This window comes from Micropterus salmoides, unplaced genomic scaffold (assembly GCF_014851395.1).
Source record: "Micropterus salmoides isolate LMB-PRFRI ecotype aquatic unplaced genomic scaffold, ASM1485139v1 Ms_hic_scaffold_14, whole genome shotgun sequence".
Lineage (NCBI taxonomy): Eukaryota > Metazoa > Chordata > Actinopteri > Centrarchiformes > Centrarchidae > Micropterus > Micropterus salmoides.
In genome coordinates, this window is record NW_024040485.1 from 5,356,849 (window position 1) to 5,383,939 (window position 27,091).

The window sequence follows — 27,091 nt, forward strand, 5'->3', positions numbered from 1 at the left end:
CTTCCAGGTCTTTCGGGCTGATGAAGGCCACAGCAGGTGATGCAGCCTTTGATCTCACTCTAGATCTGTCTGTAGTTTTTCAAATATCAGAGAGAGACAGAGAGAGGTGGGGGCAAGCCGGGTGTGTGAGTGTGTCAGAGTGTGGGGAAAAGAGAATTCCAAGGCAGGTGCAAAGCATACTTAAAAACAATAATAAGAATGTTCGTGGTCATTAAAAGCTGCTTTCACAGGGTGGTATAATGTGAACATTTGAGACTTTTTTGCTGGGGGGAGCGGGGGTTTTACAATCACGATGCCGGCTCAACATTGGACGATGGCATCGTCTATCGGCCCAACCCTGCCTCACACATAACATACAAGCCCTCAAAAACACACACAATACTTAATTCAAATCAATACTACAAAAACTGGTTATCAGTAATGTTGCTTACAGGTTCTCCCCCTCAGAAACCTTTTCAAGGTTCTGATTGGTGTGTTATCAATTTTGACTGTTTGTTTTTACTTTAACAGCATCTTAGAGGCAAGAGGATGACATCAGTGCAATGTTTCCCAGGCTGACTGCTTTGTGGGCAACCTAAAGAAAAATAGAAATAAGTAAATAATCTGTAGTTTGTTAAAGCTGGAGTAGGCAACTTCGGAGAACTAGCAAGTGACGGTAAGATTTAGAAAGTATCCAACAAATCCCAGCCCTCAGAGTGCTTGTGGGTAGACGGGCAGGTAGGCCAGCCAATCATTTCATTTGCACTAAAAAAAAATGATTAAATGATTTGCTGTGGTTATTACAGTAATGTAAATTGTTTGGTGTCAGAGCATATGTTTTTTTTTTTTCAAATGCAGTTGAGATGTAAAGAGAATTTCAACAAACATGACAAAAAATGCTTCGGAAACTAATGGCTTACCCCAGCCTTAAGCTGTGAGTAGAGCAAATGTCTGCTAGCCGCTAGGCTAATTTATGTTATGTAAAATGATGTATGCTTAAGTTGCCAATATTTATTTTTTGACAACTATACCAGTAACCATGTCATCTTGGCTCACACTGAACAAAACATGCCACAGCCTAGCTGAGAGGGAGTTCGGGCTTTTAGGGAGGGGCGGGAGCCACTGCTGTAAGGGAAAGGTCTTGCTGTAAAGGAAAAGCCAAAATTGTTGTTGAAAATAAAAATTGATCAATCACCTGGCCCTGCTATAACCCTGTTTAGTACGTGACTCGGTGCCCTGTGTCGTTTGGCACCATGGCATTTGCTGTGAGCTATTTTTACCAGATGAACTTGGCCACACAGATGGACAGACAGACATGATGTGTGAGGCTGGATTCAGATATTTCACATATTTAATTTTCATTTTATCTGCTCCACATTTAGGCACATTTTACTGTTTTAAAACAAAAATGGTACAGAATATACACTTAAGAAATAAAAATGTTTAAAAGGGATAATGGCAACATGTGGTACATTTATTTGTAATTCTTAAATGGACACCATATATGGTTTGTTTTAAAAAGTCACATCCTGAGTCATGTGACCTATATGAAATTGGTGTTGAATGCTCAACACAGAATATGTCACTGTTCTTGTGCCATAAATCATTTAGGTTTAGATTTTGGACCGTGACAACAGTAGAGCATGCAGGCCCTTTTTTAATAGGTAGTTTGAAAACAAGAAAATGAGAGAAAGCAGCTACTTGAAAATAAGCTCTTTTAACCCTCTGCCCTCTCCCCTTTCCACCCACCCACCCACCCACCCACACAAACCTTCAGTAATTTGTTTTCATTGCTTTGTTGACTGATGCAGATCTAGTAAATGTTGGCTACTTCCTGCATTTCTCTGAGATAATTGCTTTCCACATTTCCAGAACCTCTACTCTGGACAGACCATCTAGTTTATTTTAAACTTAAAACTGTACGTTAGATTCTATTTGTTTAAATTTTTATGTCTTTAGCAATATTCTTCTGCCCTTTGAGAAGTAGAAGAATCAGATAGAAGTTACTACAGTTGACTACACAGATGCTTTACCCACTGAGCTCCATCAGCTGGAATCCACAGGGTCTCTGTGTCGGGGGTCCCACAGGCTGTCACAAACCATGACATCTGTCACGGCATTAACATGGGTCAATCTTAGCCCACTTTTAGTATGTAGTCCGAAGAATTCAGCCAAAATGCAAAAGCTTTCATTAACTACAATATAATAAGTCATAGACTCTTGAAATTTATGAAAAGTTTTATTATTTTATTTATTTATTATTTCAATTTTGCACTCCTTATTAACAGATTTATTTTGCACGTCTTTCCTCACTTTTCTGTAGCCCTGTCTGTCTTCCTCCACCTCCCTTTATCCTTTTTTATATATTTTTAATCTCTTCCTATCTTGCTTTTTTCAAATGTCTCCATTTCTTTTCCCCAGTAAAGCCCTTTATCTGTTATGATCTAGTTATTTTGCGAGTTAAACACAACAGAACTGTTCTTATCACCATAATGTTTCAGTGAGCTGCATGTGTTGCTCTTGACTGGAACTGTACAAGTGGGTAATGGGGGCTGTAACCCTCCGGGCTGCTGTGTGCGGGCTGAACCCAAACAGTCAGGCCCTGACTCCTAACTTTGACACCCACACACTTACGGTACTGACATGTTTCACAAACATGCACTTGCATTAGCGTGCACTGTCCTCATTCTGGCTGTTCTGTTCTATTGCTGCTTACAGAAAAGCGTGCGGTCATGTTTTATATTTTTGTGCACGTGTCAAGACACTAAGGTGAATTTTCACAGTTATCTAGCAGGTGTACTTCCCATTCATGACTGTATATTTAATTGTGATAAAAGGAACATTATACCCATTTTATTATTATTATTTTTGCTTTCGCTTTTGTATGACTACTAAGAAATACCGAACTTTCTTCCTCTCCTGATTATTTCCTGCTCTGTTTTGCTTGGATTCCTGTCCTTTCTCGCACTTTACTTCTTTCTTTCTCTGTCCCCTTCTACTAATCTAGCGTGACCTGCATGTGTTTTTCATGTCAAAACATTTGGCAAGTAATTGGACTCAATTATACAGTAGCTGTGGCTGGTATTCCCCTCGGGCCCTGATGACGGTCTGAAAAGCCAACAGGAACAAAATGAATGATAAAATGAATGTCATGCTTAAGCACCTGTTGTACCTAATTATCTACAACCCTTTAATCAATTCTCATACTGATAACTCTAGTCTGACTTTTCACAAACTCTGCAAACACATTTCTTACTACACGTCTAGCTAAAATTATATAAAAGATATAACATTGTACATTATCTTGCTTCTTTCTGTGCTCCTTTGCGCTCTTAGTGCCATGGTCCACTGCTTTTACACACATGTTCAGTCAACATCATACATTTTAACTTTGCTGAATGCTTAGCTGTGGTGGCTTAAAAATGAGAATCATTTAAGTTTCACTTATCATGTTATTGTAATGCACGTTCTGTCTGTTTGGATGTGTGCAATTCAAACACTTCACTGCCAGACAATTTTGCATGTTTAAATGTATTCCTTCTCGTCCTGTTTTTCAGGATGCCAGTTACTGGCTGCAGGTCCACCGGCTGGAGCACGGTGACGGCGGCATCCTCGACCTGGATGATGTACTCTGCGACGTGGCCGATGACAAAGACAGGGTGAGTGATGTTTGGAAGAGATACGAGTGGTTGTGAAAATACTGATGAAGCAAAACACGTGCTTTCAGGGCTCCCTATTAATCTTAATTGCATTAGCAACATGTGTTGACAGTGTATTTCCTACATTTTGTGTTTGCCTGCTAGCAGTCATGAATGGCGGGTCTCGGGAATAAGGAATAAGGGTTTGCATGGTTTGGAAAAATACTTGTCGGTTCCATGGTGTAAAAACACTAGAGTTGCATTGTGTTGCTTTCCCAAGGCAGAGGAAGTGCTTCCTGACCAGTCGGATAAGAGAACTTCTTGTGTAACAGAGCAGCCCTTATGAGTTTTTTTTATTTATTTTTTTTTATCTTTTGATAGCAAAATCTTTTTGATCTGTGAGAGTTTCTATGTGTTTTTCTAAGCATATCTCTTCTGTTAATCTTAATAAAAACTGCGCTGACTTTTACACTGCAGAGGCCAGATGCACATAACTGTGTAGATTTACACAGATTGACAGAAATAAGCATATGCATTCTTTTTTCTCCAATTAAGGCAGAACGTACACCTGATTCTGTTTTTTGTTTTTTTTGTTTTTTATAAATGCATGTGCACAAGCCTCATTTTCACTCCCACACGTTGGCAAAAAATGGATGTCAAAACACCCTAAATCACATATTGATACTTGTGCCCACTCCACCACTTACTTATTAGACCTGTCAAATTAGAAGAATGGGGGGGGGGGGAGATGTGCAATTTCACTGAATGGTGTTTGGCGAGGCACCAGAGCAGCGGTCATCACACATGGCTGTCGGCATTTATAACTCCTGCACCATTAATTCATCACACATAACTGGGGCTGGACAATAAAACAATAACGACAGTTATCACTATGACTTTTTCAATAACAATATAACAAATGTTTATTAAATATTCAATAAATGTTTGATTTTATTAATTTGATTTTTTTTTTTTTTTTAAAGATGTTTAATTTGTTGAGGAAAAAGGACTGAAAAAAGCTTTTACTTAATTTTACTCATGCATATTTGCTGGCTAAGATTTTATCATAATTGTTTTGAAGGTTCTAACTCAGATTTGTGATGTGATCCACTGTTTGGCCTCAAGTGTTGACCATAAAGAAGAGTTTAAGCCATAATCAACCATCAGGTTCCTTTAACTTTCACTCAGGAGCAAAAATCAGCCTTTTAACTCGAAACATTTTATCGTGATAACATTTTGGGGCATATCGTCCAGCCCTACATGTAACTATAAAACATTGTCCCCAATATCACAATCATTGTTATTAAACGTCAGTAAGAGGATAAATTATTAATTTCTCCAAAAATAATACCACAATAAGTGAAACTGACAAACAACCTAAACAAACAATGTTTTATTAAGACTCTCTATTTCCACTTTATACCTATAGCTGCTGGAATGTTACATTTCTGTAGATTTTATCCAAAGACTGCCGATTAGGTAGAATTAATATACTGTTAACTAGACGTAAAGGACTGTTTCTTCACGTTTTCACATGTGAAGTTGGTCTGAAGTTACTTAACACTAGTCTGACTCCCGGCCTTGAACTTGTCCGGGTCAAATGCCTGACAATCCTAGTTATACAGTACCAGTACTATGCAGTTAATTTGACAGTGTTTTTCTGATGACAAAGCTCAATCACAAGATAATTCTCTGTGAGTTGGTCCTCTGAAAGTAGAATTCTGCAGATGGACAGAAATCTTGTAACATATTTTCAGAAGTTGGGAATATAATGTTTGTTTTCTCACAGGGCACAGGAGTTTCTGAAATTATTTAATTAAGGTTTGGCAAGACTTTCAAGGCCCTAATGTGAAGTATAACCATAGACTGTATATAAGAAGTGGACGTAGTCATGGTGACGTCACCCGTTGGTTTGATGACTGCCGTTTTGAAGCCTTTAGTTTGGCCGATAGGGCGCCACCATGTGGAGTTTTTGCAACCAGGAAGTGCCCGGAAGTGACGATACGGCAGAGCTAACGGCCGTGTGCGGAGCTAGCTAGCTAGCTTCATTTTAACAGGGCTGATAACTTTGTCTAGTGAACAACAGTCTTAAAACTAAATGTACTCACAGAGAAAGCCGACTCCTAATAAGCTTTTTCAATGGTGCTGGTTAAATTTGCACAGCGCAGAGGGTACAGGTCGCTATGGTAATGACCTGTCAATCATACGTAATCCCGCCCTGAAACATTCTCTGCTTTGTGGTCTCTTTTAAAATAAATGCACCATAATTTACTAAATGAACATCATTTTGTATTGAAGAAGACATGAAACTAGCGACTGCGACCATAAACCCATCAGGAAAGTGTTTACTGGGGAAATTATTCAGCTGATGTAAGGTCATTTTCCCATTATTTCTAATGGAGCCGGTCGTCTTTTTGCAACCAGAAGAGTCGCCCCCTGCTGGATTTTCAATAGAATGCAGGTTTCAGGGACTTCCGCATGGGCTTCATATTGTAGACCGGAAGCTTCCCGCTTGAGTATAACTCAAACAAAACTTCAGAAAGAATATTTGACCTCTGCCTTCTCTAATCCACTGTTGAGCTTAAAGGAATTTTAACTCTCAACTATTTGTCAGCTTCATGTTTATAGGCCTCAAGGTGTGGGTGTGTATCTCCATGTGCTTAAATGTAAGTGTGTCTGTGTGTTCCTCAATGAGCTGTCATCATACTATCTCTTCACATCCCTCTCTATTTCTGTACCCCTTCGTCCCTACAGGCGTTTTCCACAGCAGAGAATGTGTACATTTCATACATGACAACCCTTCAGCCTCACTGACACAGATCTACACCACTGGCACTGTTTTGACACCATCCCCATCGGTGTATGTTTTGGATCTCTACACAGTTTAAACACCCCCCCCGCTTGTGAGTGTCCTTCAGTGGAGAACAAAATTTAGTGGACTGGACTGACCAGAGAGATATATTATACAGAAAGAGGTTTCATTGGCCTCGATCTGCAATGAAGCTGACTGATGGGTAGCAAACTGACTCCTTTTTAAACCCCATTGTGTAACTCAGGATTGATCGTTTGCAGTCTAATAGAACTGGAAGAGCACACAGTGGAAAGCGGGCCTCTGAGCCACAGTTCATGGCCTCTGCTGGCTCACATCCCTGCTCAGTGTGTGTGTGTGTGTGTGTGTGTGCGTGTGCGCGCGCACAAGTGTGTGAAAACTAATCCATCTTCTGTGTGGTGGTGTGTATGTCATGGGTAAATGTCTGTCCAGAAATGTGTCTGATTGCTGACCCCTGACCTCTGGGAGATGCCCGCTGATGACGGTCAGTGTGGTTTGGTAATGTGAAGCAAAGCTGCTGCTGTGGGGAAATGAAATTAAGCCAGGCTTTTCTTTCATTGTGTCCAGCAGTATCAATCTGAATGAATGTGATGGTGTTAAAGCACCACTGGTTAGTGCAAAGGGTGTGCGTTTTTGTGTGTCTGTGTGTTGAGGAGCAGATGGAAGACAAAGGATGCAGACAAAGCGGGAGATAGAGGGTAAAGCGCAGCGCCCAATGCTTTGTATCTGAAAGGGCAATTATTCATGAATATATAGAGTAAATCTGATAATGTAGACTTGACACAACTGTTGAAAAATGGCGTTGACAGTCTTGATATAAATAACTTGTCTACAGATATCATCAAGGCTTGAAAATCTCCTGCAACCCTGTGATTTTGTCATATTTCTTCACATAAATCCACATTAGTGTGGACTTATGTGGAGAAAACAGGGAAAGATGAAGGAGTTAAGCATGTATGAGTGTGATTGACTCCATGTGTCCCGCTAAACATTACTGGTGGTCTCCTGGCAGCTGTGACTCATCTCTGCCATTCCACAGGAGCTTTTTAAAGACTGGAAGGAATGGCTGGCCCATCAAACAAGGACACTTTTATTAGCTTACACTGGAATGAAACACGCAGGCTACATGTAGCGCTTGTCTTGGGAAAATAATATACTGTACATTTTTAGCTTTAGTGCTAGTGTGTGTGTGTTTGTTCCTCCTCATCTGTTAAAGCTGTGTCAAGTGTAAAAGTGGGCCTGTTTTTGTGTTGATACAATCCGTATCACCCATGCCAGGAAAAGTGGCGGCTTGCGGACTTAGCAAATGTTTTTCCAGATGCCATCTTTCCATCCGTTCATCATCCTTCCTTCCCCTTGTTCCTTATTTTTTCTCCACCTCTCACAATAAGTGAGCAGTCTGCCTTTCATGCACAAAGTTATCTATGATCTCATTAATCTCGATCACTTGTCGGAATCCACTTTCTGGCAGCTGGATCCATGCCATGGAAAATGCTTGTTTCTGTTTGGCTGGCAGGTGTCCCTTTTTTAAAAAAAAAAAAAAAAAAATTGTGCTCAATTACACACATGCTCACTCACAGCATTTGCCAGAACACGCACATAGATACTTGTCAGAATATACACATTCAGACACACAGAGGCCCCCACTTTTTTCGATCATGCACTCTCTTTACTCTTACACACACACACACACACACACACACACACACACACACACACACACACACACACACACACACACACACACACCCCCTGACATACCCCAGGTGTCCGGTGACAGGCCTGTCCCTACATACACTCCTGCAGCAATGTCACGACCCTGAATGATGGCACCTGGGCTGTGCCATCGCCACATTCCTGTATGCGTGTCATCGGGGTGTGCCACACAGCTGCACCCGCCACTACTCCATCACTGACAAGTCTGGCCCTGGTCAGCGTGGTGCCTGGATGTTCACCTTAGTTTAGTGTTCATTTACTTGAATCACACAGCTAGCCTGCACCTCTGATCTCTCACAGCAAACACGCCGGCTTGCTCCGCCTCTTTCTGTCTCTGCTGACTTTCTCCATCAGCAGTACGTTTCATAAAGTCACCGTGTTTAATTAACTCACCCGTGATTTTGTTTTCAAGTGCGCCGCATGTGGGTCGAAACCAAAACTTAGTGAGTGACATCTGCGGTGGTGCGTTCACTGTCGCTCCGTAATGTAACTTTTCCTCTGTGTCCGTTGACTACATTAATTAACCCAAGATGGAATATTATAAAAATAATATCCATATCGGTCAGGCTCTAGTTTTTATGTAAGAATCTATTTCCTAACTGTTTGTTTGAAAATATAAGCTACTCTCCTTTTCTAAATTTTGCTTTGTTTCTTTTAGTAATTAATAATGATCTACTTGAACATATAATTCCTTGTATGTGTGTAGTTGCTGGGCAGAAAGGACTTCTTATTCTGAACTATGCATTTATCACATGAGTTTTCTTGTTCGCCTGCGTCTTGGCTCTTGATCCAGGCGACATCCTGGTCTGAGCTGAATATAGACGCGTCTTGCAGCATAGGAGACGAGCAGACTGACGGACAGGAGGGGCCATGAGGTTAAATAAACCCGGAGGAGTTTCTTAAAACGTCTCCTTCAGTCGTGTGTGTGTGTGTGTGTCCTGTTGCAGAATATCAACAGACAGACGGGCAACCAGTCACACATCTCTGTATCCGTGTGACCCAGACCCAGAAAAAAATGTCACATCATCATGATTTTTATATTTTTTTTCAGTGAAAATTGTGATGCATAAATGATCATTGCAACTAGCAGTGAATCATATTTCAATTGTAAGATCTGTCAAAATATTGTGCAGCACTAATGGCTAATAATAAAATGTGATTTGATTGGCTAATTTATTTAAAAGTTAAAATAGTATTTATGCAGGAATCTGTAAAATGCTGTAAAATAATCCTTTGCTTCCATCAAACTGTTAAAGATGGCGGTGGGCTGCAGCACAGGGTGTGAGAAGAGTTGCATCCAGGAAAAGCTGCCCGTCTATCACAGCGGACCGTCATCCGCGTCTTGAACGCTACCCTCTCATCCTCTCTTACAGTATTAAGCCTGTTTTAGCTGACACCCATACAAACACTCAAGTGTATACACGTATTGATCTCGTATCTCTCTGTGTTTGGCCCACTTGTTGTGTCTGGTGTCAGAATATTGATTTTCAGAGTGTACGTGCAGACATGCAGAGATGCTGTGAAACTGAATCCCACTGCGCCCCGTTACTGCAGATGAATATGGAGATTTACAACCAGTACTTTCAGGAAGAAGGAGTTTGCTGACTTGCTCTTTTGAATAATCTATGAAGACAAGACCCTCGCTTAATTTTGTTATACCTGAGCATGATGAATTGGCTATCCAATGTCAACATCGGCGTCCGTGTACCCATAGTACCTTTTGTTTTGGGGTTGTCATTTCCTGCTTGGTCTAGAATTTGAACCACACAGGATTTGTCCTGGCACAGAGCACTTACAGGGGTATTTCCAGGTGTCTTGGTGCCATAATTTGGTTCTATCTGAGCTTGAACATCACAGTTTTCCCCTGGTGAAACAAAGCAAACTATTGATGGAAACACAGCCGTAGTCTCTTTTTTATTTTTATTTTATTTTTATTTTTTTAAGCCATCTTGGTAGATAGATACCGCGGATAGCACTGTTGTGAACATGATATTGGCCTAGATCTGTGCCTGTGTGGAACTCTTCCAACAACAACATATGGATGAGAGGTCAGCCAAAACATGTGTATTGGTTAAATCAAAACGGCAGTTTCATACCAGCCAGCAGCAGCCAAATGAATAAGTGTTGTAACTGGCACTCCTTTTTTTCTGTCATGGTGGCTATCACAGCTCATGCTCTTTACCCCGTTCTTCACACTGCTGTTGGTGCTACCCTGAACAGAAATTGCATCCCTTCCTGTGCACTTCCTGTCCAGTTTGTTAACAGTGAAATCCTCCAACGCACTCCAGCAGACTAAAAGTCAGTTCTGCAGAATCTGATGTAATGTAAGATTCTTGCCCAAAACGGAGTGATTTCCTTGCTCATCTTTCACTGTGACACACATTTAGGGACATCTTTCTTTCACCAAACCACACCCAGCCCAGAGATCTTCCTGAGTGAGTGTTGGTGATGACCTCATTTATTCCAGGCCACCCCTCCTCCTCCTCCTCTTTCTTCTTCCCTCTCTCCAGCCTCCTAATGAGAACAAGATGACAACTTTGTACCAGACTCAGCCGCAGTGACACAGAAACCTCTCTCTGAGAGGCAGACAGAGGACGGTGTAATTGACAGACACTAGAAATGCTGTGTGTGTGTGTGTGTGTGTATATAATGTAGATGGTTGTCTCAACTATAGTTGCAACTAGTGATAATTAGCAGCAAATCGTCATATCTGAGAAGCTAAAATCAGAGAATATCTGCTTATAGTACTGTGGAAATCTGACTACACCTCAGCCATATAAACTATTGCAACACGGGCATGGAATGTTAAAGACAGCAATGACATGTAAAACAACCAGAACACAGTCTGCTGGGCTTTAGAAACAAACTGTGATTGCTAGATATGAATGACTTTAAATACACAATTGCACTGGAATTTTGCAAAATGAATTTAATTTTTTATAATTTTTTTTTTTTATGAATCTGTTATTGATATTGTTGTTGATGAAATATTAGTCAGTTGACTAATATATTAATTGCTTGGGTGCTAGTTTTAACAGAACACATGCGTGGAGTATATAAATACTGTGTGTGTGTGTGTGTGTGTGTGTGTGTTCAGCAGGGAAATAGAATAAACTATGACAAGACACAAAACAATCTGCACACAGACACCACGAAGCACCACAATTTATGTTCTCTGTGAAGATTATGATCAAATATGATTGATCGTTCATTCATATTTGTAGATAACATCGCCCTGAAGCACATTCAATTACATTCTTCAGTTTGCGTTTGTCCGACGACAACAGTGTGATTTTAACATCTCTCAACAAGCTTTCAGCTCCTTCCTTTTCTGCAGGGCACTTGGCTAACCAGCTTCAAATGTTTCTATTGCAGAGCATTTATAACGATATGTATAATGCTTCTTTCATAAGATTGTGTTCATCTGATATAACAATATGCCGTTACATATAAGATTAATGGCATCTATTTGCCTCACCATCAACTTGGAGCGTGTTTGGCCAAACAAGCCCCTCTTCTTTTGTAAATCATTTAAGCTTGTTGTTTGGGCCAAAAATCAGTTCTGAAATAGCTGAGTGTGTTTAAACATGTAACCAAATGTTGTGTTCAAAAGTTGTTTAAAAGCAGCAGCCGTGGAGGAGCGTCTCCGCTGCTGCACTCCTGTGCTCTGCAAACAGTGGCACCACTCACCCTGCTGACGAATGAGTGTATGGCTCATGGGTAAAAGGCATGTGTGACGGTGTCACTCATGTGTGACGGTGTCACTCATCTGTGTTGGTGACAACAGCACTGCTGCAAGAGAGGGTTCAAACATGCACAGATTGTAAATACACAGAGATTTGATTATTTAGATTTTCTTGAACAGGTGGCATGCATAATGAGGTGTGGCTTTAATTTATGGGTCCTGCACTTTTTCTAACGGATGTTTTTTTTTTTTTAATTGACTTCATAACTTGGAACTAAATGATATGGAAAATGGACAGTAGATAATGTTCTGAGAGACCCCAAGTACCCCACCATTTGACTTTTGGTAATGATAGAAGCATGATAGTTAAGTTCACGTTGCTCTAATCATCACTTTGCTCCATTCTGGCTGTGAAGTGATTCTTTTGTAATGTAGAGATTTTCAAATTATTCCAGGTTCATGGTGGTACATGGCGCTGAAAGTGAACAAAAAACTGACAGTGAGATACTCTTTGTCAAGTGTACACACAGTTGCACCCTCAGCAGTGCCCTCAGTTTTGATTAAAAAGATGACTGTTTCAATGAAAACAAATGACATAAATAGGGTTGGGGTGACGTCATTCAGCTGCTACTCGTGAAGTCAAGGTATGTTTTTTATGAGTAGGAACTCCGACTTCAAGTGGCGTTCCAGAGTACTTCTTCCAACTGGAGGTCGGAAATTTCCGAGTTGCCTGGAATGCGGCATATGTTCCGCTGAAGCTAATATGAGGCTTGAGTTGTCTGTTTTAGCCAAATTAGGTGGACATTTTCCAAAGGTCTTTTTAATACAAAATCCCCCATTTATGTTTTCCCAGGAGTGTTTCCCTGCTTTATATCTTTTGCCAGAGGGTAGCTGTGAAGAACCTGTGCTGGATCCAGATCAGCACCTGTCTAGTAAGACACTGCGCGTATATCACCTGGAAAGTTGGGTGATTCCTAAAATCCATGATATTCGGTCCAGACTGCACCTGGCAAGCAATTTAAGTGACCAACTTTAACAATATTTTTCTATACCCAGCATGACATTACACTCGCTAGTACCGTGTGGTTGAACAGTAACAAGAGCTTTTGTTGTTGCAGCCTCAGTCTGCACAGAAAATTTACCAGTTGATGCAATGTGGAACAATGACAACAGCATGTACCCCCCAGTTTAGATGACCTAATGTGGACTAAAAGAGGGTTACTTTGGTAAAATAAGGTAATGCTACCAATTTGTTGGAATTAATCATTGTATATCAATTGAACACTGTCTCTGTTTTCCCTATAACTAGCACCAAATTACACAGTCTTTGGCAGGAAGCTTTGTAAGAAATTACAGATCACATATCAGTTTCTTGGAAATACTTAGAAAATGATGGGGCCTGTAAATACAGTGTTACCCCCCAGTGTTGCTCAAGGGGCTTTGTGGAATGATTACTCACACACACTTTAAGAGCAGTCTCAGCATTTCACCTTGAGTAATTGTCACCCACACAAATCCTGAGTCATGATTGTGCCTGATGGGGTATACACACATACATCCATGTACTCAATTTAAAGAACATTTACGCTTGGTGCGTTGTTTCCACCTCCTCTGTCCTTAACCCACCTTGCCCTTAAACACACAGGTTAGCAGTGAGGTAACCGTGGCAGCCTGTCATCTCCTTCTGTGGTAACAGAGTGAGGTGTCTTCACTTCCCTCCCTCCCCTCTGTCTCTGCACCGGTCGGGGCTCAGCGACCAGAGAATCCACAACACCCCTGAGCTTGAAAACACCACATATGGACAAGAGGACATTAAGCCATGTAATACTAACATTCGTCATTACCAGTTAAACTAGGTTATACGAATGAACTGACTGCAGAGCTGGATGATGGGTCCACACTTTTTATTCCTCAAATCAACTGATATATAGTATATCAATTTTTAAATCCTAATATACATCAATGTCATTTTTCAGTTGAGCCTCAAGAGTCCCTTTAGCTAAAAAGTCTCTCGTAGTATAGATAAAGGTATAGTGATGAAGACCGTGAGATGTAGTATATTTATAATCTGTATGAATCCTGCAGTGTGAGAGAAATGTTGGTGGTTAGTGAGTTTATTTTATTTTACTTATTATACAATTTAAAAAATGTACACCGGTTATAATTTAGGATGAACTCGAGATGCATCTTAAAGTCAAATTTATTTACATAGACCCATTAGTAAAGGGTCCATTCCTTTATAATTTAGAAATAAGCCCTAGGTTAAGGCAAGGGCCAGGCCCGCTTTTATTTTTAACTAACTTTTCTTTTTTTTCTTTTTTTTTTTTTTTACGAAGTACTAGAGAAAGAAATATGTGAAGTGAAAATGGAATGTTTTTAGTTCATTGATGATTTGCGGTTTGTTTAAGAACCAAAGGAATAAAATCAAACTCTCTGTACCATATTGAATTGCATCGTATCATATTAATCACATTGTCCTGAATCAAATCATGTCGAATCGCACTGCCACTAAAATATATGTGAATCACACTGTACCACATAGACATTTGCTTTATATGTATCTTTAATGTATTGGATCAATATCACATCGGCCTCAGTGATAGAGATGCACATCCCTGATATATATATTGTACGTGTCAGTTGCCCTGATTGGTTGTAGGTATATCCTATTGTGTCCAGAGGCATTTTGGTCTGTGTCCATTGATAACGCCCCTTCAAAATAAAAAATGAACGGAGAGATTCCAGACTAATACACATTCGTGAATAAGTCTGCCGATGCCAGGCTAGGTGTCAGCTAGCATCCTGCAAAAATTCCTGGGACATTTCACAAGATAGCACCTCCTATTAGCTCTGATTTGTTCAAGTATTCTGTACCAATATTAGTGCAGTGCGACCTACCAGCAGCGCAAGCTCATTTACCACTGGCACCAGGAGCTTTCAGCATGGCAACTAAATACGGATGGAGCCGAAATAACAGGGGACGTTTGTACTTGTGGTGTTAAGCTGAAATGATTGAGCATGTACCAACACAGCCAGGGCTGTAGACGGACATCTAAAAATTCACCTGTCATTCAGCTCTTCCTTTTTTCATCAGCAACTACGGAGAAGTTTGAGAATAGAATCATAGCTCCTCGTAAACACCTAGCAGATGCTCACACAGCCTACATGCTTGCAGTTTGCAGTGGCCGTTTTTTGCACCCCCTGAAAAGCAGACTTAAAAACTGTCTGAAGCCTTTTTGCTCATGTTCACCTTTTTAAGGTTAATAGCAGTTTTTTTCACACTAAGCTAACGGCTTCCCTTACATGCCTCACAGCGCCAGAGAGGGTCAAATCAGAACATATGTCACGTAAGAAGGGCCACGTTTTATTCAAGAAACCACAGATGTAGTTGAAGCGGGGGTTCACTGGATTTAAAGACAATGTTTGAGGAGGCAACAGGAGTGTCAGGATTACAATGGCTTACAGCAGATGTAGTGTGTGTGTGTGTGTGTGTGTGTGTGTGTGTGTGAGATAATGAGCTTAGGGCTCCCCCTCCTCTCCTCATGTATCTATTCTCTTCTCTTCTACAATTTTCTTCATTTATCTCTCCCTCCATTTTCCCTCCTGCCATGTTTCACATGTGATTTTCCTAAAACTCATTAAATGTATTCAGATGTTTATGAAATAATTAGCTGCTGTGTGTTCTTGACTTGGGCCTTAACAGGTTAACTGTTATAAACTTTGATGTTCCGACCCACCGCCTGTAACGGATCAATCTGCCCAGTTTTGAGGCTGAAGTGTACTTTTGTGCTTTTGGCTCTGAAAGACTCCTCATATAAAGAAGCTTTAACCATCATGATGGTGAAGAAGAATGAATACAAAGGACTTCTTCTGCCCTCTTGTGGCAGTATTGTATCATTGCATTGTGTTGTCAGTACTTTTATGCGAGTCTGTCTGTAGGGCAGCCCATTAATATTAAGTGGAGCAACAAAAAGGGCTTTCCCATTTTCAGTTTCAGTGCAGAGTGTTTGAACTGATAGGCCTTCAGAAACTTGCTGACTCATTCTTGCGGCCCACTTTGGGTGCTGCATTAGCTTTAATGAAAAGCTTAACTTTGACAGTGTGACGCTGAAACACACGTATCATCCTGGAGTTATATTAAGACTTCATTAGAGTGACAGATTTATTGCTTGTGTTTGTTTCGGTCAGACTAGTGTCTCTCTAGCTTGGAATAAGAGTCAATCTAAAAAAAGAATGGTCCCTGTTTGAAAACCAGCCTCTTTGGCCATCGAACTACTAAAAGCAGCCTCTGAACCACAGGGACAACAGTGCTGACGCCGCACAGACAAACACAGACAGTGGTACTGCAGCCTGTGCTCTCAGCAGATGTTTCTGACCCAGCAGGAGACGTCAGTTTGTTTTGTTGGTCAGGCTCTGGTGCTGAGGGTTGGAGTGATAACCACTCAGCATTGCTCGTACATGCAGAGTGCAGAAGATCAGCTGTAAACTCTCACCGTGGTTGCTTACAAGGGCAGCAGCACTGCTTGCTGAATGTACACCACAGCTGAGCACGCATGGTTCATCAATACAAAATGTAGTCACTGTTACGTGATTCATTAATAAGTGCTGGCAGGAACGTGGCTTATGATCTTGCTGCTGCATCAGTTTTCTTGTAAGATGCTGAAGTTGACAAGAATGGTCAGTCTGGATAAACAGATTTATAGGATGCTCAAAGCATTTGGATTATTTTTAGTTGGTAATGCACTTGGGTTTCTTTTAGGGTTAGGGTTCCCAGCGCATGTTGTTTTGGGCCAAAACCACTTGTTCTGTAAGCAAAAACACTTTCAGGCTTAGCTTAGCATTTCAGCGTTGCTCTTCTTATTATTTAAACTTCTGAATGCTGCCCTCTGGGAGCTGCTGTACAGAGACTCTGGTGGCTTGCTCACAAACAGAGATTCAGGCTGGCAAACTGACTTTGTGTCATTTTAATTCTGAATTATTGTCCCCACTTAACCAAAAGTCGTTATTTCTGTCTACATGAAGATTTACTTCAACACAGTTTACAGTAAGCGAAGTCACACAAAGCTCATCTAAGTCATTTTTTAATAAAGACAAATTCTTGCATGTTTTGAATAATACAACTAAAGATAAATATTCAAACATTCTCATTCATTCATTCTCTGTCCTTTCATTATTTCTCTCTTCCATCCTATAGTACTCTCTCTCTCACACACATACACCAGAGAGCTTCTCACCACAGTGACTCAGCCAGCCCAGCTGTGGTCTGTGGGAACAGCCTGCACAGGCAGGAAGTGGAGTGTGTCTATTTCTGTGTGTGTGTGTGTGGCACACATTAGCTTGTCTGTTGCGGCGGCTTCTCACACCCCCTCTCATTCTTTCAAAGTGGGTGTGTGCTGCCTACATTGTCTCTAAACTTGTGTACTTTATGTATCTGACACAGAACAGAACTCCACATCATAAAAGTTCAAATTTCAAACCATCTGGACATTAAACTAGATTTACTGAATTCCATACAGAATGGATCTCTTACTGTCTCATAGTAACAAATGTACTTACAATACAAACAGTTCAATAAACTGTCCAAATTACTAACAAGACGTTTACCCGACCAGCCCACATTATAGTACAGACATACATTCAACTGGTCATACCGCAATGTAATTAGAACAAACGCCACAAGTGAGACAACATAATAAGGCAATATAACGCATTAGCTCATTCACTGATGGCAGCAGTTAGTCTGAGTCTACCTGAGTCATTTCCACCTTGTACCACCAGGGGTCAGTGTGGTTTTAGGTTTCACAAAGCTGACCCCTGTCATCAGTCTGATGGTTGTGAGGGAGGGCTGGGGCAGGAGAAAGTTTGTCTCTAAGGCTCTGAGGACTTACATCATACCCCCCTGGGTGCTTTATGTGCCTGCTGGGACTGGAGTTACTGTTGCGCTGCTTTGGGAAGGTTTTAAAGTGTTTGTGAAGGAGGGCAGGAAGGCGGTGTCTCTTCTGTCTTGCCCGAGTGTGTGTGTGTGTGTGTGTGAGAGAGAGAGACATAGGAGACACACAAGGAGCATAAAACGGTATAAACAATATTTTTCTTACATCATTAATGTTATGCGATTGTACTGTGGCAGTACAGTTTAATTGCCTTGCTTTTAAAATACGTAATATGAATATGTAACACATTTCTAGGAAAATTCGAACTAAACTGTATTCCCTGACAGTGCTACCTCCATTTTCGCCTACCCGCCGTACAGCATTCATTTGCTCTATTCTTTCCCCCTAGGGGATAACTAATACATTTTAATTCCTACTGCAGGAAGTGGCAGGAATGCAGGCAGGAAGTGAGTGTTAAAGGAACGGCGGAACAAACAGGATGTTGTGATGTGATCAGCGCTGTTTGTGTAGTCACTTCCTTCCACCGTCTGTGCTTTGATGGCCTGTGAAAGTGTCACAAATAATTCTGAGTCAGAGAATAAATAAATAAATAGTTTTCGCTCATCGCAGTCACAGACTGTACTTGATTAGAAAAACTTTGTTGACTTTTTTGCAATTTAGCCACAGTTAAAATAATAAAATAAAAAAAGAATTTGCATTTAGGACAGCAATAAGTTTAGATGACCTCAGTAGTCCTCTAAAAAGATAAAAGTAATGAGCCAGAAACTAGAGCTAGATGGACTTCTGTTTAACTCTGTGACATTAACATGATAAACATTAGTCTCACAAGGTGCCGTAGTTTGAAAACCTATACACACTTATTCATACAGACAACTAAACAGTAAATATTATAAAAACATAGACGAAGACTTCCTCCATTGGCGGTGCAGCAAGAAAAACAAGGAAGAACTTCTACTCACAACAAACTCACTGACCCCCGAGGATCAGGATCCATTCTAATCGGCTCCACCCCACCACACTGTCGTCTCACATGTTGGCTCCCTTATTGTTACAGTGACGTTAACCCAAACACGGACAAGTGCTCCGGTACTACAGAGGTGGTATGTTTTGGTGTGCGTATTGTTGGGTGTTTTCAGTACAGGTTGTGTTGTTACACTGCTGTCCCTGTGGGAGCAGGAATGAAACACTTTTTACACATATAAAGGATTATCAATAGTTAGTATCAGTAAGTATCTGATAAGAACGAAGCAAGAACAAAATCTGACCCAACATTCGATGTTTAGTTTCAACACTAAATGCTAAGGATGCAATTTTTTGTACTCTGTACTCTAGCTGAAATGATTAGCCAACAAAAACTTTGATAATCAATTCATTTGTAACATTTTTTTGACTAGACTAAAAGGTTAATTGACTTGTTGAAGATGATTGACACATTAAACAGTCCTTGTTATCTGCAGCCTCACAGTGTGGAGGTTCTTGGTCAACAACACACACTGTTTTGTAGATCACTGTTGAGACAGTTCCTCTTAAGATCACCCTCAGTGGGCTTTTGATTCAGTCTCAACACTTCAGACGAAGGCGTTGCACCAGCACAGGACCATTTGAGTTCAGTCTTAACTGAGTGGATCTCCTGGTGCCTTTACGAATCTTTACCGCTGTCAATACAACCACATTAGACTTTTCACACAGCATTCTGTCTTGATAGGCAGAGTAAACAGATAGCAACACTATCTGCAGCCGCAGGTTGAGGGGCCGCCGGATTTAGTGGAGTGCCCCGATATCCTGCCATTCATTGATTCATTCATTCACAGGCTCTGGCATGTGGGGACAAAGGCTCAAACCTCTCCGCTCTCAAGCGCATGTTAAATCCATTATGGCTAATCAGCAAGTGCCAAGTTGGCGCTGGCCAGTGTGGAGAAGTGTACGTTTGTGTGTGTGTCTTCCTCTTCTTTTTTGAGATCTCAGGAACTCTGCATGAGTGTTAAATAAGCAGATTGTTGACTTGCCGCCAACAGCCCTACTTTCTGCCTGTTTTATCAGATCTAAACACAACCTCTGAATCCTCCGAGCAGCAGTTGACCCAAGTGGCAAGACATCCTGTTATCGTCTGATATATGGAGGTGTGTGTGTGTGTGTGTGCGCGCGCAAGTGGAAGAGTTGGACTACTCATATATAGTGTGTCAGTTCTGTTCTTTCCAGGCAAGAGCATTTTTTTTTTTTTACATTTAAGATCTATTATTACAACTCGCATGTATTTTACCTTGCAGCAAGCCATGCTGTTGTGTTTTAGCAATTGAAATCTGTTTTCCTACCGTTCCCTGCAACCATTGTTTCAATTAATTTCCTTACAGTATAAAAATTGCAATTTAAAACATAATGGATGTAGACATGATGTTTTGTGTGATAGATTATATAACTCAAGCAAGTTTCATGAGTCTGCTTATTGAAATTTGTAATACAAAAAGGAATGGCTGCCAGGAACAGTAGGACTATACATTCAGATTACAATCTGATCCCATGAACCAAATGGCTGCCGTTTCTGCGGAGTTGCAGAATTTGGCGACCCTTCAGGCTTACGGTAGGGGAGGCAAGACACTTGTGTAATTAGCTGAAAAAATTGTTTACTCTTTCCAAAATCACAAGAGGCTGTGGTTTTTGTTTGAGCCAAAACATTTCCAGATGTCTCTCCGAAACGATGTTGTGGTTTTCTGCAGAATCTTTGGCTAGCAAATCAAGTCACGTATCAGAGGAAATCTTTTGTAATATCTGCAATTACAAACTGAGTGGTTTGATTGTTCTGTAACGGAATGGCAAAAGTTCAAACCCTATCAGTTTGAGTCTGGACCAGTATGAGCAAGACACTGAATTCCTTAGCTGCGCAGTTACTGTAAACTTCATCCCAACACTCATACACATACACACACATGGGATTTTAGTTGGCTGGGTTTCCATAACAGAGACACTGATGAAGATGATGCAAACACAGATTCACACATACTCAGAAACACACTCTAACAAGCTTGGTTGTCATAACAGAGACACAGATAAGTCTGACTTTGAGCATGATGCAAACAGACACACAGCTCGCACCCACAGACCACTCTGCTGCTGCTCATCCTCCGAGTGCTCCACCCCAGCGGGGAAAAGCCCAACTCATTATCAAGCACACAGTCCTGACCCTCCTTGCTCCTCACAGCTCAGAAACATATGGTAATTTCACCATCTAAGGAGAGTAATGTGTATCTGTAATCACTCTGTGTGTACTGTATTTGCATAAAACATAAAGAGGTGAACTGAGATTCTGCCTTTTCGCGGCAGTGTGATATTCGTCGCTTAACTTGAGTCATGAAGATCTAGTTCATGGTTTTTAATTTAACTTAAAGTTTAGCTTGCTGGGAGCAATAGATGGGTTGGATTTCTCGCATTAGGAAAATCAGGCTTATGCCCATTTAGAAAACTTGAATACATTCACTTTATGCTGGCTCCTTTCTAATTTTAACTGCTTATGCCTGTCCACATAACCGCCTCTTATTTTGAAACCGTTCACATCCTAGTCTGCCAAATGCAGGTAATGCCGCAAAAAGCAGCAAAATATACTTGCCAATTAGCTGAAACTCTTATAGAAGAACAACTTCCATTTCCTTCATCGCCAGAAACCTAAATATCAGATATGCAGATTGTTTGCCAAAGCCACAGTGACATGGGAAAATGCATGTGGGTGTGTATGAAGGAGGAGTTCCTGTGAAGATCATATTAGGATTTACCTGTACAGCGATGTAAAACCTACATTTCGATGAGAATCTGTGTAATGGGAAAGGCAGTGTCCCCCACTAACATGTCTTCCCTGCTTAACTGAGCCTCACTGCAGGCTGCTGCAGTATAGAGTTAGCAGCAAAAATGGCCGCAGGGTCCCCAGGGTTTGGTGTAAATGAGATTTGCTAGGGGGGATGATTGGGTCTGAGGCAGACCTGGAGATGGACCTTTATGAAATAACCTCTGCAATCTCTGACAGAACAGCAGGGGAGAGCGCAGACACACTGCAGACTCTCATATTCACCAAGTCATACTGATGCTCCTAAATAAAAAAGCGGTGTGGCTGCACAGTGACTGAAGGTATACTATATTAGGTCAGATCAGGCAGGCTTGCACACTCGCATCAGCCGTCTTTTATAATGCTTCTTTTACTACTTAAAACTAAATCCCAAGAGACTCCTCACTTAGTGACTTAACGTGCAGACTTTGTATCAGTGCTGAAACGACAGAAAATAACAAGTCAACCGCAATGTTCAAGCCCCCATTGTCAGTATGTTTAATTTAGTTATACAGGGTCAGTTTTTCCCCCCAATCACCACCTAAAAAAGACGACCAAAAACACCTTGAAAAACCAACAACCCCCCCCCCCCCCCAAAAAAAGACCAGAAACCTTTAAACAGCAACTGTCCAACCAACCACACCCGACATTTAAAACCAACACCCCCCCTTTCCTGCCATAGATCCCTTTGTGTATTTTTACTGTGTTATTTCTGAAAGGAAAGTCCACCCTAAGGTGGCCTTGTTGGACCAGACACAGAAATTATTCACCCTGACTGACCCAGAGTTGGGGGGGAGTGCTTTTCTAAATGAAAGCATCAAATGTAGCCGGAGGCCCCGTGTTATTTTCTGAGGATACGTTTTCATGAAACGTGGACGGCCAGGGTCAAACGTTTCCACACACCTCTGTGGATATTCGAGTATTCCTGAGGGAAGTGAAGTACATTCTTCCGTACCCTGAAATGTCCCGGCACTGTCACACAGCAGTTGAAAAAAATAAGTAGTTCTGGGTTTAACTACTGTTCCAAAGAGGCAAAATCATCTCATTGTACAAGCCTACTTAAATGCATTTATACCTCTGTCAGCGACATCATTCAACTTTAGCAGCATCCATAATAGCGGTTATCTGTCAGTGTAAGTGCATTACTGACAGCTTAACGTTGCAGCCAAAAAAGCTCTTCGTCTCTGCTGTCCTTTCAGACTCACAGGCTGTATATCCTTTTCCCTTAGACATAGCAGTCCATGTGAATTGTGGGTAAAATTGTGGCCCTTTTGTTGACATCTTATACCTCAACCTTCAGTTCTGGATTTTCCCCATAAACAGAGTCTTGGCGTTCTACGTTGTCTCCCTTCCCTTTTTTGTTACATATGCTCATATGTATTTGATCTCCCGTGTGTCTTTCTTTCCTCTTAACCTCCTCCCCTCGCTCTCGTTCTGTCCGACTATATTCCCCCCCCCCCCTCTTCTTGTCACGTTAATTGGCTCAGAAAAATTATGCAGACTTATTTAGCCCTCTCTGAAATCTCTTTTCTCGGCTCACGCAAGATTAATTGACTAGAGAAGCGGAGCGGCACTTGTTGTCCGTTTGGTTAAATTAACATTAAAACAGACCCCGGGTGCAGACGTCTTTGAACCGAGGCCACTGAGAACTCTCTCTCTGTCTGTCTACTTATCTTTCTGTGTCTGTCCATCTCTTTTTGTTTTCTTTTTGTGTGTCTATCTTATACCCATTGCTACCATCCATGCCGTTGTCCATAATAGGAATTTTGCTTTTGATGCTGTACAACTGGGAATAGCGTGAACTTTGTTCTCACAGGACTGATCAAGAACAATCTAGACTAAATCTGTCCGAGTTCAACCAAAGAGGCTTTTTATGGGGCGATGAAAATGATGCAATTATTTCATAATGGTTGTAATGGAAGGGGTTTTATGAGTATTAACTCAGTCATGGGAACTTGGTTTTGGAGCTTTTTCAGAGAGTTTAGATAAGACTGGATGTAGAGTAACAGCTAAGCCCAAGCATGGAGATTGAGGGGATGTGACTGGGCATGTGAATGCATGTACACATCTATCTAAATACACACCATGTTCTCTCTTTACTTGCTCATTTGGTCATTCAAACTCTCATGCGTCATCCGTCCACTTGCACACACAAACACGGCGAGGACCGTGTGTTTCAAGTCAAACTGTGAAATGTTCCATTTCTAGACCCAGTCAGGGTGTACCTTCTGCTCCGGGGGTTTGTGATGACTTGCACAGGCATATCTCTGCCATGCTTGACTTGTGCGCTGAGCCTCCTAGAATACCAAGCAGATCAACAAACCATTCCCAGGATATTAAGGCATAGAGAGGAAACTCGAAAGTTTATATGCGGACTACTTCTATTTCTTATTTCTATTTCCTATGATATTGTCAAATTCATTCAGAAGCTGTAAATAACTATCCACCTCTTGCTTTGTGGTCATGTTGTACATGGCTCCGTCCTCAAGGAACTGTCCTTCAAAAGTTACAAATCCTGTTCTGGTTTTAGTTGGCTACAAGATAGAGTTGTATGTAAGATTATTCGTTTAGTCTTTGCACAACTTTTTAAAAAAATCATCTGCAGTACTGAGGCTACTGTAAAAGCAGGATTAATGCATAATGCATACTTATCTTTCATACTTAAGGTTTTGGGGGAAAGGCTGAAATGAAGTCTCAGGGTATTTTCTCACAATGTAGCATTGCTCAGTTTGAGTACTTCCCAAACCAAGCAGCCTATTTTACATTTGCAGGGTACATCATTTTTCAAACTAGGACTGCCTGCTCAGGTTATCTGGCTCTGCCCAGATCAACAACACATCTTCTAAGATGCTATGTCATTTATAAAACATCTATAAAATGCATAGCACCATCTATCATCTAACCTCATTCTAATAACACAAATATAGAATAAATTACAACTAAAATAGCATCTGAAATGGTATCAGCACAGTACTCCATGGGACAAACCTTGGAACTATGATAATGTATTTTTCTGTGTTTGTACTTAGGGGTAGGCAATATGGATAAAACCCTAACACTCCTGCTTATTGATTTGCAACATTGCTCATAATGGTGTAATAGACCATATATTATTTATATTTATACCGTGGTAAAAAATTAGGAGTCTGAAATCCTTCCTCTATTGTGGTAACTTGCACTCACTTTTATTCACAACGTATTGGCTTGTAGAGTCTCAACAGGTTGGAATAATTTTGTCTTACCTTTTTAAAGTCTACCGACAAAACCCTTAAAATCCTCAAATAGGATAAATAAAATGGATACCCAGATAACCGTGATGTTAAGATAAAACAATCCTAACTAACCTGGAGGGACCATGAAGACAAGTGGCTGCTGAGGTGTCTGCTCTAATCGTGATAGTACTAAAGAATAAAGGCGCATGTCTTCAATGGAACCCTCTGTAGACAACAGAGTGCAGTCATAAAAGTGAGTGCTTCAATGACGATGATGTGTTTACAGCGTTTCTTCAGGATGGGTGAAGGATAAATGTTAGAGGAAAGGACTTCTGTTGTGGCTCCCATTATTTTGTGTTCTGAAGGCATTTTTCTGTCAACCATGCAGCATTTTTTCAAAAAAGATCACAGTCAGACAAGACAGGATCACATACTCGACTCTAATCCCTTCTCTATCCCTAATGCAACAAAAACCTGTCACTGCAGAGCTTTCACAGACATCCTTTTGTTCACATGGCAAATGAGCTCGTTTGCTTACTTTTCTTTCACAGCTTTGCCTTCGACAAAGGCCATTGTGTAGGTATCGTTGTCAGATTTCTGCTGTCTGTGCGAGAGTAAAAGTGCTTATTTCAACAACAAGGCTGGCTTAGCCAGCCCCACTCCCCTATTCCCCTGGCTCTCCGTAAAGTATTGATGTCTCTTAGGATAAGCATTGCTCTGCTGAGGGTGGGATAATGTACTTTATTTTCCCTAAATGATAGGGAATGTATAGGATCTCAGAAGAAAATGCGGAATTAAACGGACCAGCTGCTCTTTGTGTACGCTTATGCATTTCAAGAGGTTGGCTTGTAGATTGACATCTCATGGAAACTTTTCCCCCCTGACATCACTCACATAAACGCCTGTGATGCTTTCTGCAAATTACAAGTAAATTGTATTTATCTTATCATATCTCATATACTATAAGATCTTGTATCAAAATACCTGAATCCAAAACTCATATTGCAGACAAAGCCAAAGAAATTAATTGTTTAATGCCTGCTGAAATGACAACAGAGAAGAGTTTTTGTCCTACGCTGGTTATTCTTAGGGAACTGGCATAACAGTACATTAGTTGTTTGGCAATATAACATTGTGTAATACATAATTGGGTTTGAAGCCTAGGAGGAAGATTAACTCACAGAGCACCGAATGAAATCTTGGCCAATACGAGCCAGTGTACTCCCAAATACCCCGTGGCTCTCGCTCCGTGGAGTGTTAAAGGTTTTTAGGGTTTGTGGAGAAGTCAACCCCAAACAGACTGTGATAGAGGTCTGTCAGATTCTTGTTGGCATAAAGAAAAATCAAATGCCTTAAAGACTCTTAAAACTCATTTGAGTGTAAAATGATAGTTTTGGTTGGATTATAGAGCTTCATTGCATTACACAAAGCATTATTTTGTGTTCCCTTGGCTATGATGCTAGTTTTTTAATGACATAGAAACCAGGATTAAACAAAAATGGTTGCTTCAACTATCTTTACATTAACCTGCAATAAAGCCTATGATTTCCCAAATAGAGGGAAATCTCAATGGGAGGTAATTTTGGGAACCAAGATTAACCCCTTTCTTGCCACTTATCACTCTCATGTCTGTACAGGTATTATAAAGCAACAGATGGTTTGGTTAGCTTAGTTTAGTTAAGTTACCGTTTAGTCTAGAAATGGGGAAAGAGCTAGCCTTGAAAAGTATCAACTCTGAAATCTGTTTTCTCCTAAAACAACCTAAAATGTTTTTCTGGAAGTCTTTTATTCCAAGAGCAAGCAGCATTTTAAACTCACAAAACTGACATGCAAGACCTGCTCTACTCAATTTTATGTCTTATGTTTACTCTTTTTTTCAGACCAACTGTTGTATTGGTGACATCTGAATGAACTTTTTTCTTCTCTCTTTCTCTTGTCTTGGTCTGTTTGCTGCTCCCATCCTCCCTTGAACCTGGGCTCCACTCTTGTCCATTCAGGTAAGTCGTTCTCCATTCCTCCGACTTATGTTTGAACTCACCTGTCAATTTTCTGGAACTATCCACCAGGGTCCAATGAACCCCCTTTAATATGCAGACCATATTTCACAATGCATTTTTCTCTCTCTGCTGTAAACTCCAATTAGAATCGGAAAGTAAAATACCTGGATGGCTTAGATGTAGACATCAGATATTCATGCTGGTTCAGGTCACTTTATGCAGGAAAGCCCCAGAGATATTTTTCTTTGATTGAACAAAGGGATAGCCAAGTCTCATGGTCTCATACTATATTAAAAAGTTATACATTTATGCAGCACGGTTATAAAACAAAG

At 40.8% G+C, this 27,091-nt stretch overlaps 1 protein-coding gene across 9 annotated transcripts in view; it reads left to right on the plus strand.

Moving 5' to 3' along the window:
* pard3ab (par-3 family cell polarity regulator alpha, b) overlaps window positions 1-27,091 on the plus strand; it is a 235,541-nt gene that overhangs the window by 38,499 nt on the left and 169,951 nt on the right. For all 9 annotated transcript variants that reach the window (XM_038717307.1, XM_038717314.1, XM_038717309.1 and 6 more), the window contains exon 2: window positions 3,537-3,638. In XM_038717307.1, coding sequence (XP_038573235.1) covers window positions 3,537-3,638 — 102 coding nt within the window. The remainder of the gene's footprint in view (window positions 1-3,536; window positions 3,639-27,091) is intronic.